This window comes from Cetorhinus maximus, chromosome 3 (genome assembly GCF_964194155.1).
Source record: "Cetorhinus maximus chromosome 3, sCetMax3.hap1.1, whole genome shotgun sequence".
NCBI lineage: Eukaryota > Metazoa > Chordata > Chondrichthyes > Lamniformes > Cetorhinidae > Cetorhinus > Cetorhinus maximus.
The window spans coordinates 178,357,540-178,369,598 of NC_135881.1; the positions used below are offsets into that span (position 1 = coordinate 178,357,540).

The 12,059-nt window shown below is 41.8% G+C and overlaps 1 protein-coding gene across 10 annotated transcripts in view; it reads right to left on the minus strand.

Moving 5' to 3' along the window:
• The window catches only part of LOC144679064 (engulfment and cell motility protein 1), a 272,728-nt gene that overhangs the window by 22,977 nt on the left and 237,692 nt on the right, over positions 1 to 12,059 (minus strand). For 9 of the 10 annotated variants that reach the window (XM_078539327.1, XM_078539329.1, XM_078539330.1 and 6 more), the window contains one exon: positions 3,245 to 3,408. In XM_078539327.1, the coding sequence (XP_078395453.1) occupies positions 3,245 to 3,408 (164 nt within the window). Of the gene's footprint in view, positions 1 to 3,244; positions 3,409 to 4,662; positions 4,703 to 12,059 lie in introns of those variants that run through there. The other variant, XM_078539337.1, reaches the window with a different exon arrangement.

The following is a 12,059-nucleotide window of genomic DNA, read 5'->3' on the forward strand; positions in this document are numbered from 1 at the left end:
TTGGGGAGAGGCGTGGGGGTTTGACAGCTAAAGGGCCTGAACTATGAGCAAACAAGTGGGAGCAAGCTCCAGAGAGCCAAGGCAGGTCTTTTAAACATTTCACCTTGGTACTCGACAGCCCACGTGGCCATCTTCGATCTGCATCTGCAGGTGCCATGTCCAACTCCATCCTGCATCTGCCTCCCCAGAACAATGATCCTATTATTTGGAAAACCTCCTTCCAAGGCGGGTGTGGTGAGCCAGGAGATTTCCACCTTGGGAACGAAAATCCAGGCCTATAAATATGACCTGACAGTTGAGATCCTGGACATGGCGGGTTAGCACAAAGCAGGACCAGCTCTTCAGAATTAAAATCCAGGCCTGAAATTTCAGACAGATGAAGAGGCTCTCTGTCTTTGTGAAAATGGCTGCACAGGCCCAGTTCTGGAAGTTCCATCCTCGAAACCAACCCCTACCATTTTCACAGGGAGAGGCGACTGGACAGGTTCTAAATTGCACATCCTTGATTCATGGAGGCGCCTGCACACTTTCAAGCACAGCTGCCTTCATGCCGATCTGATGTTGGCTAGTCGGATGTCCAAAACACGAGTTGTGCACTTTAGGCTTGGTAGGAGAAATTCTAAAATTGGCGGAGTTATTTGGAGAGGTAAGGTGCCCTGTGGGGTTGTTAAAAATAGACATGAATGTGCATAAAAAGTGCATAAATTCATTGGAACTGTCAAAGGGAACTATCAAGCTGTCAAGTGATTTAAATCTGCCATTTAAATATTTGGAAAAACTCTCTGCAGTGTTAAAACAAAATCAGCGCTTGTAATTTCACTCTATCTGTTGACATAAGCCTGAGTGTTAGAATTATAGGATTAATGCTGCAAAACTGATTTCACAACCTATCATTATCAAAGTAGGGTGCCTGTCAGTTCATAGTTTGATTTACAGCCCCAAATGCTTATAAAGTCTTTGAAGTGGGACTATGAATACAACCCCTTGCTGTTATAAGGGATTAAGTACTTGAAGGAAGTTAAATGTAGCGAATGGGTTTTTATCAATGAGACTTTTTAAAAAATAGTGAATTCATCAATAGACACTTAAGGACTTTATTTAATCTCAGCATGGGGCCTGAGGTCTGCCATGGTTGATACTGGGTGAGTTGGCATGGAGGCTGTAAGAGCAAAGGGTGGTGGGTGGGGTGCATGGATTGGCATGAGTAGGCACTAAATTGGCATAGGGTCTATGAAGGGCCATGGGGGTAATGGAGGGGCATGGTTTGGCATGGAGGGTATGAGGGATCATGGGGGTTGGGTGGAAAGGCATAGATTGGTATGGGGGGTATGAGGGCTGAGTGTGTGGTGGATGTGAGGGGGTGAGGGGGGGGGGTTGAGGGCTGTTTTCACATCTTCGATAAAGTGCTGGAGGCTGGCCTCTTGCCCAGCCCACCTCCGCACCCAGCAGCCTCCACACTCTTTCCGGGGTTGCCCACTACGACTTCTATTTTCACCTGCACAAATTACCCCCGGACTGAAAATTCGAACTTCTGAGGCACTTTTTCCTAGGTCGAGTTTGCAGAGCTGGGAGTTGTCCCGACCCTGAGCTCCCCACCTGGCAGCAAAACTTCAGGCCCTACTGTCTGAAATAATCCACAAAGCACATTCAGTCATGCAGACCTCCAGTGTCTAATCTCTTGCATAGTTTTATCTATAAGCAGATACTGCAAATCTCCTAGCCAATATTGAGCAATTTTAAAAGGTTTCATTTATATGGCAAAGCCTAAGCCTCTGAATGCAGGCAATTGGCAAGATCACAATGCCTTGAAGAAATCACTTAATTTAACTTCTGATGTTATTAGCATTTCAGATACATCAAGGAGAATTAGTGAGTAAACACAGCTGTTTCTACCCGAGGAAACAGAGCACTTAAAATGTTATAAGCGTCAACTTTGGAATTGATGTTAATGCAAATGGCTAATGGGTAATTTTGGTCGAAATATCAACTGCCCATTTTCAACAGGGGCATTTTAAATGATGGGTACTGAATTGCATAGATCTAGAAGAGACATTTGACATCGCATGAAGTACAAGGAATGGACAGTCTATTCTCTGCAGGGGTGGTGAGCAACCACTTTGCTTGGTACAGTAGAGTTATGCAGAGCAGAAAGGTCTCATGATTGATCTCTATGCTAAATGATGGGATAATTGGCCTCAATGTGCCAACACTAAGTAATGGGGGGGGGAAATGATCAACTAGGGCTGTTATTCCTGATCATATCCAGTGACTTACACCAGAAAATGTGAACATTTAGGCATGGAGATGAGGATAAGATTCAGTTGTGATGCTCTTCATTCCCAAATAGCCTGCAATGTAGGAATACACAAGATTTGGTTATTTGGATGGTGTTCCAGAAAGCTCTGCATTTGCGCCTGAGCCACCACAGAAGGACACAAGAACATAAGAATTAGGAGCAGGAGTAGGTTATTCAGCCCCTTGAGCCTCCTCCACCATTTGATAAGATCTGGCTGATCTGACTGTGACTTCACAATCCTAACTGCCCCCCTCCATAACTCTTGACTCCCTTGCTGAACAAAAATCTCAGGGGAGAAAATTGAGCTAAAAAACAATCAGGTGCCCTTCTTTACAACATATGATCTGTACTTACCTTATAGTATTTGTTTGCTTTAATACCTTTATCTTTTTTCTGGATTGAAGGGGAACAAGAGTAGGCCATTCAGCCCCTCAAGCCTATCTCACCATTCTATTATAGCATTGTCAATCAGCACCTCAACTCCATTTGCCTGCGTAAGCTCCATACCTCCTGATACCCTTACCTAACAAAAAGCTATTCTCTGTCTTGAATGACTCCCACAACCACTTTCCATTTGACAGACAGTGTTCCACATTTTCCACTACTCTACAAAAAAAGTGGAAAAGTGCTTTCTGATTTCACCCTGAATGATCTAGCTTTAACATTAAGATTTTGCCCTCTTGTTCTGCATTCCCCCACCAGAGGAAAGTGTTTTTTCTGTATATTCTTTTTCTGTACATTCTGTATATCTTTCTGTATATTCACCTCCATTTATCGAATCCATTTATTATTTTGAAAACCTCAATTAACTCACTCTTCAACCTTCTAAACCCAAGGGAATGCAAACTAAGCTTATGAAAATTGTCCTCATGTATATGGGCATCACTCCTAAATGTTTGAAATTACACACATCGAGAAAAAAAAGACTAGAAAGCGTTGTGGGCATACAGGATTGGACGAGACTTGAAGTCCTCCTGGTTCATCCTCTCGGACTGCCGGATTTTCAGGATCTCAGTGTAACTCAGGTTCTGCAATTTGCTCTTGAACTGGTCCAGTGAGTTAGGCTTGGTAGTCAGTGCTCTCATAATCTGCTCCTTTACAACTTGCATCACCTGAAGAGAAAGACAAAATAAGGACAAATTGTGTTAAGTCCGTGTGCTTAAATTTCATCCGGTGACTCTGAAACAGCAGGGACTCCCAAGTGCAGCATTTATAACTTAGAACAGTTCAGTTTACAAAATTGAGTGCCGTTGCGAAGATGAGCTACAGTTACAGATGCAGGTGCGCACACATTAATTTGACTCATGTAATCTACATATGGGATATACCCTAATTAGGTCAGCAGTTATAATTTTTTTTTGTGTGTGTGTTGAGGTCACAACTGCTCTCTGTTCTTGTCACGGATTAGCATAACAGAATTGGTGTCAATCCATAAATATGACAGTAATTGACAAAAATACATCTTAAGGGACACTTATAGGTTGTATCTTTATATTGTGCGTAAAGTACTGTTGCTAAGTTGCAAAGGTTAGGACGCAGTATTACAACAACACTTGTTCAGTAAATTGATACCAATGCAGTTTGATGCATCAACACACTTGGGTGATCCTCTTGATTAATTACCTCAAATTACATTATTACCAAAAGTGGTAGATCTGTAACCACCAATAGTACTTTCAACATCTTGTATTTATATAATGTAGTAAAACAGCCGAAGGTGCTTCATAGAGGCACAATCAGACAAAAACTGTGTGAGCAAAAGGAGGAGATTTTAGGTCAAGTGAGCAAAGGTTTGGTCAAAGACTTAGGTTTTAAAGTGGCTCTTAAAGGAAGAGAGAGAAGTGGAGAGGAGAAGAGAGAAGTGGAGAAGTAATGAGGTTTAGGGAGAGAATTCCAGAGCTTACAGCCTGGACAGTTGAAGGAACAGCTGCCAATTGTGGGGTAAAGGAATTGGGTTTGCATAAGAGGCCAGAATTGGAGGAACGCAGAGTCTTTGGAGGATTGTAGATAATAATGTTACATAACTCACAATGCTCTCAAAAGATTAATATTTTCAAAGGAATAGACTATGAAAGATTTAGACTCCTACTATTAACTTACATTAAAATCCTGTGCCAACATTAGAATGGAAATGACAACATTAATCACCTCCATTGTATGGGAAAAAAAGCCCTGCATTTAGATAGCGCCTTTTACAAACACCAGACATCCCAAAGCGCTTTACCACCAATGGAGTACAATTTGGAGTGTACTCATTGTTGTAATGTGGGAAGAAAAGCAGCCAATTTACATTCAGAAAATTGACACAAACAGCAATGAACAGATAATCTGGTTTTTAGAATGGTGATTGAGGGATAAATACTGACCAAGACACCAGGGATAACTTGCCTGGTCTTCCTCAAAGTAGTGCCATGGGATTTTTTTTTTACATCCACTTGAGAGAATAGACAGGGTCTTGATTTAATGCCTCATCTGAAGTATAGCATCCCTGACAGTGCAGCAGTCCCTCAGTACTTCACTGGAGTGTCAACCTAGATTGTTGTGATCAACTCCTAGAATTGGATTTGAACCCACAACCATCTGATGCAGAGACAAGAGTGCTACCAACTGAGCTGTGCAACACACAAATGTTGTTCATTCTCTTTTACGTGATAAGTTATTTTCTTTCATGTTGTGAGCCTCACTTTCTCCCATGATGGCAGGCAGGATCAGTTTCCAGCACTGTCACCATTTGATCGATCTGTAAAGTATCATCCTTAAATAAGAATTGATATAAACAGCTTGAACTGCAATGCTTATGCATCAGAATTCCTAAAAATATGTTATCATTAGTATTTTGTGCTCAATATTGCCTAGTCACTTCATTTCACAGTGGAATCCCTTAGTCAAGTACTTCTCATTCCCCATATTTTACTTTCAGGCAATATGTCCCAACCAATGTTTTCCTTAATTCCCTTTTGCTGTGCACTGCCAATTTGTTGTACTGCATGGTCCCTTTAAGTGTCCTGTGCGGTCACTCTTGTGCACACCTTTAAGGGACAGCATCTGGCACACGGCCTGTTTGTCCCCTGCACGGCCGTGCAGCCTAGAGAGAACAATGGCCTGAACCCTCTGGAGTTTCCTCCTTCAGTACCTCTGCATGGCCATTTCCCTCCTTGTCTTCAGAAACCTCTTTAAAGTCTTTCTATTTAACTGTTCTTTGTTCCCTTCCAGCAACCCTGTCTCCTGTTTAGTTTCTGCTGCGCGATAAAACACTCTGAAATGTAGATGTAGATTACTATGGAAATGTGAATTGTTCAGTGATCCAAAGTGCCATGAAGAGAGTTTAGTATTCTAAACATGATAGACTAATATCATTTAAAAGCATGACACAAATAATATTACAAAGATACCAACCACAATTAGTTTCCTCTTTGCAACTGCACTTCTGTTAGTGTTAGCATATTTCTAATTATCCTGGTTTATTTCAATACTGATATCGAGACTTTAAAGAGAACTCTGATCAAAGCACTTACAGAAATTCTTTCTAGTGGGAGTGTACCTATATCATAGCTAATCTGAGGCAAAAGTGTCCTCAGCTATTTGATTCTCCCCAAACAGAGAGTGTCAGTGAGAGCCATTTTCCTGTGTGCCAGCATAACTTGAAGAATAGCTGGTCAGCAATAGACACCCACTCTTTCCTGAGTGCTGGGAAGAATATAGCACTGGGTATTTCAGATCCATATAAGAATGGGAAGAGAGTAACCTAGGAAATTATAGGTTTATTAGTCTGCAATGTCTGTTGTGAGGAAGTTACTACAATCTATTATTAGAGACAGAGTGACTGAGCATTTGGACAGACATGAACTGATCAGAGAGAGCCCAGATGGATTTTTAAAGGATAATTCATGCCTAATGAAATTGGTTAATTTTTTTGAGGAGGTAACTAACATGGTAGATAAGGGAGCGTCTATGGATATTATTTATATGGACATCCACACATAGAAGACATTTTATAATGTTCCACATAAGACACTGTTAACAAAATAGAGAACACATGGAATTGGACGCAACCAATGTTCTCTGTAAGCTCCGTGGCTGCAACCTGAATGTCCCTACGCAGGCTATGTACAAGTGAGCTCCTTTAAGTTACTGCTCATGCATGACTGCACAGAAAAAATTAGAGGGACTCGTATTTAAATAAATCCCCCTTGCGAAACAAATTAGAGGGAACATTGGAGGCAACCTATTGGTTTGTACGGGGAATTAGTTAGGAGGTAGGGAACAAAGAATAGGGATAATGGAAATGTATTCAAATTGGCTGGATGTGGCTAGTGGTGACCTCTAGGAATCTGGATTGGGCCTCAACTTTTCACAATAATTATAAATTACTTAGTTCTTTTTGCTCATTTTTTTCAGAATTTCTAGGATTGTCCTCAGTCACGCAAGGGGGAGGGGCGGTGCTTTGGGTGATATCCATGTCGGGACACTGGACATGGACCTCAATTTCAACTTTTCGCAGGTGAGTGGTAAGGCAAGTTGGAAACTTGCCCGCTGCTGCAGGAATGATGCCAGGCCTATTCTGACTCCTGGGCCTCACGCTGATGTTCTGCTTTCACCTGGAACAACTGGGCAGTGGTGGAAAACTGCGCAGCCTGGGGGTTCTCCAACTGTTGAAATAAGGAAGGCATCTTGCACTTGGGGAAAGAGTCTGGGGCAGGGGTGACCTAAGCTTACAGGAGTGCTTCTCCTGGCCCAACAAAGGGAAAGAGAAATGTTCCCAATTTCTCAGCCGTGTCTGCAGCTTCAGTCCCAGGTCATGTCCAGTTGAGTCCCAGTGACTTCATGACAGCTTTGGGCGGGCACTCTTGGTAGCTGCTCATGGGAGCAGGTTTAAAATTGCAGCCGACGGGAATCTTGTTGGCTCTCGGGCTGCTAAGTAACTCCCAACTCAGCACCAGGTGGATAAGGTTAAAATTGCCTGGATACTCTTTTTCTGAATGCTATAACCATGTCACTATACATAGCAACCAAGGCAACTCACCACCTCTGCAGTCTACCCGCAGACATCTTGTGAAATCCTCACATCTGAATTTGAAGGCATACAAATATCTTTGTAAGTGCACAGACTTTTATGTTGAAGAGTTCTTCATTTCGTCACTTAAATCTCAGCTTGCAGTCCTCAATACCCTCTGGGTTTTCCTATTAGTTGGACATTAATTTGCTGGTTTTCCAAGATCATCTTGAAGTCTGCTTTGCTGTGTTTTTAATCTGCTCCTTTAACTTGAGTTACCATGGTTTCCAGATCAAAAGTTGGCTCCCTGCTTCATTTCCATTCTATGATGAAATGTCTTTTTGGAAGAGAATTGATGTGTGATCTTATTGCTTGAATATCTCCCCTGGGGACCGATGATGGATGCTTCCAGTTCGCTAAACTCATTGAACAGTAACTGCAGGATTTCCCGACTACTCAGAGGCAGGTTCTGCTCAATTCTTGGGAGACTCTTGGACGTAATTTGTAACAGGTAGTTAGTACTACTTGTCTAGCAGTAAAATATCCTCTTTCCTTTCTCCATGCATTTTTGAGAACGCGCAATATGTGATTTTGGCACAAAATTAAATTGGTAAAATTGTTTCAAACTTGGGTCTCCCTGATAGAAAGGGAACTCAACAACCTGTTGCCAAACAAGAGCTAGTCTCCACGCATCCAATAATGGGGAGCATCAAAAGCACCCTCATGGTTGTAATGTATTCTAATTAAAGATAAGTTTTTATATATATATTATATATATATATAGATATATACTTACACACACATAACATAACATGTACATAGATTTTCTGATTCACTTTTTGTTGTAAAACAGGTTTTTAAAAAAATCTTATCAAGGTCACTGAAAAGAAGTAGTTGCATTTAAATAACATTTTTCATAACCACTGGACATCTCAAAGTACTTGTACAATTAAATGCTTTTTGAAGTGTAGATAATGCAATAGCATAGTGAAACCTGGCAACCTATTTGTCTACAGCAAGACTGCACAAACAGCAATGTGGTAGTGACCAGATAATCTGTCTTTTAGTGATGGTTGCATGGTAAATATTGGCTTGGAGAGCTCTCCTCCTCTTCTTCAAATGGTATCTTTTAAATCCACCTGAGAAGGCAGACATGGCCTCCGCTTAATGTCTTGTACCGAAGACAGCACTTCTGACAGAGCAGCACTCTCTCAGTACTGCATTGAAGTGTCAGTTTAAATTATGCACTCAAGTCTCCAGAATAGGACTTGAATCCAGAGGCGAGAGTACAACCACTAGCATGGTTGACACCTACCTCAGTTGCTGGCTTTGGCTGCAGAATGTTTCTTGAACATTTTTTTCTTCAGTGGTCTCTTGCTCAGGATCCATATCAGGGTTATAGACAGTACGTAAACAAACACATTAGGCAGAAAGTCATATCTGCAGAACTAAATATGAACCAGAATAATTTAAGGAGATTTACAGATAAATGGTTCTTCCTTTGCTGACAACCCCTTGCATTATTCACATGCACAGGATAACTTGTCAATGGAACCCATAACCTTCTGATTCCGAGGTGACAGTGCTACTATTGAGCTCCAGCTAACATTTTGAACTTGGTTCTAAAGCTGACAGCAAAGAGTCGAGCAGAGATCTTAACCAAATATAATGTGTATGGGGATGTCAGAGAGACTCAGCTGGTAAAAGACATCCCCATCTATCGGTCATCAATCAAGCCTTGGACGCAGTACTGCAAGTAGACAATATCACTGCCTTGGTAATATCCCAACTGACAGCCAATATATCCAATTGAGTGAAAAGTCCCAAGCCACTTCGCTTGCTCTAATCTTTGCCATGTTTTGCGTGAGGTGAATATTTTTTTTAAAGTTCATTGTTATCTCAGCCCTTTAGTCAGGATCAGATTGAAACATACTTGTTTACAATCAGTATCATAGCAGCTTTGGTTATTAAGCTCACTGCTTATCTGTATTATGAATTTCAATGCAACCAGACGTCAATAGAAAACAAAATCACCCAGCAATAAAGACATTTCGTTCAGGTTGCAGTATGGCTGTGGGAGTGAGTGAATGAAATTACAGGACTCACTACAACATCAACTTACATTTATATAGCACCAAAACTAGGGACGCAATTCTATATCTGGTTGCTGTATAGTCCTCACCACTTATAGTGGGTGGAATTTGCAAAATATGGGCAAAATTTAACAGAGAGCTGGACAGCCGGTGGCCTACTAATGTTATACAGGAAAACAGGCCAGAACCTTCAACAGCCTAATACCATGTCACTGCTGACTTTCATATGCTTCCTCAGTAGCACTCCTCAAGCCTGTGACTTCCAACATCGAGGGGTACAATTGCAGTACGTACACGGGAACATCATCAAATCCAAGTTCCCCTCCAAGTCACACATCATCCTGATGTGGACATATGTCACTATTCTTTCATTGTCACTGGGTCACAACCTTGGAATTCCCTATCTAACAGCACCTTCGCCATATGGGCCACAGCTGTTCAAGAAGGAAGCTTACCATCGTGTTCGCGCTTAAGGACAACAGGGATGGGCAATAATTTCTGACCTTCTTGATGCCCAAATTCCAAGCATGAATTTTAAAAAGAATCTGGAATCCAGAAAGTGAATTTATTAACAAATCTTATCTTCAACTGACTGAATTTAAATTCCACATCCTCATTTTTAAATCCTACCTCTAAAACTGTAAGGATCTACAAGTATGTGTTGCCACTCCCTCCAGACGTACCTACAACTCTAGCCACCTGTGTAACGCCCTTCCTACTGCCCCAATAATGGTGGCACAGCCTTCAGTGACCTTGGCCTTATTCTCCAGAGCACTCTTCCTAAATCACTTCCCCATATTCACTTTTCTCCCTGCCTTTAAAAAGCCTTCTCAAAATTTTTCCCTTGGACCAGGTTTCTGCTCACCACTAGCCCCTCTTCCCATAATGAAATAAAGGGAAGGAGGGAAACCTTGTGTGGAAGTGTCAGCCTAGGTTTTGTGCTCAAGTGGGACTTGAACCCACAGCTTTGTGACTCAGAGGCAAGAGTGCCACCAATTTAGCGGACACTGCTCTGCTTGGCTTCCATTTAATTTTTTTCCATCTTGGATACTGTGCTGGGTGAAAGGTGCTATATGTCAGTGGTTCTCAGCCTTTTGTGTCCAGAGAAGAAGTCCAAGCAGATCACCTATCGGTCCTAACCCTACCTCCTTATCTTCCGCCAGAAGAAGAAACCTCATCAGCATTATTGAGAAGAATGGTGCTGCTTTCGATGAGACACCAATGAGGTGATGCCTGATTCCAAGCTTGAAGAGACTCAGTCTCACATCGGAGTCCATATTCAGCCAGTTCCTCTACTTTGTTTTCAGCCCCACCAGCGTTAAAAATCCGATTTTGCAGTTGAATGCTGCAACAATAACATAAATTTTACTAATAAAGCTACATTGTTGTTGCTTGAACTTATGACAACTGGCATGTGTAAGCTGAGCTGATTGTGCGGTGTCATGTGAGTGGTGGGTAGGGTGAGGGTTCTGGCCTGTTCTTTTGTGTGGCCTTGACTATGACAATGCATGTTGGTGACTTGCATTTTGGAGCAGCTTGTGGGCCACCTGGAGGAGCCTCACAGACCACACACTGAGAACCACTGCTCTATGCAAATATTGGTTACTGTTGATGTCCATATACGTGCTGTTTACAGAGGGAATTAATGGGTCACATTCAGTCAACGGGACTATTAAATGGCTAATTTTACTCCCTCCCTGCGACTAACTGTAACATCCATGTGACCATCATGTTAACATCATCGAACCCAGAGCAGATGAAGGATTGAACCTCAGATTATAACATACAGGATATTCACCCATTGAGACAGTAATCTCATAGTATCAATAGTCTCACATTCCAGGTTAATATGGGAATTACATCCATGTTGGCTGTAATTCAATTCCCAATGCCACCAGATCAATGTTCAACTCTGAAGGGGAACAAAAGGAGGACAATGTACAGTGCATCTTTGAGCTCTTGGATCAATTGTTACTGTCTTGCCTGATGCAGAAGTAGCTGAGTACATAAATCATTCATAAACAAAAGGTTATCCATTCCGTGGAAACAGAATGTGCTCTCCTTTGTTCTAATTCTTCTTAGCATTTATTTAAAAGAGCACAGATGGTATGGTGTACTAGTGCATAAAGTAGTCAGACTTGCTGTTAACGCTTGCCCATTTATGGTCACTTTCATCTTCTCCCGCGCAAACATAACAGCAGTTATGGGCTGAGACAGCCCATAGAGGTGTCAGAGCATCACTAATCACAAAAGCAAAGGTAGAGGGTTTCACACATGTAACTGGAACACTTGGGGTCAGTTTGTGCGCTTGTAATCATTCCCTTCATCATTTAAACCACCTGCTGGATTACACTAAAAAATGTTATTTGGCTAGTCTCACTGACTTCTTTCTGGTCACAACTTGTGTTGGGAATTAGCAATAAAATGAAAGGAAACTCTTATGCTTCATGTGGGTAAAACAATCTCTGTTGTCACTAGAAAAAGCAATAAAGGGAAACTGAGGGTCCAAAAGCTGCAGTATCTGAGAAATGGCTTGTACGTTTCCCTGATAGCTGAGGGCACCATATTGTGACATCCACTGTGCGGTATTAAAGGTGTTACATGTTCAGCAATCTACAGATGGTTACAGGAAGACTGAGTGTTGAGTAATCAGCACCATAACAATAGGCATACAGAG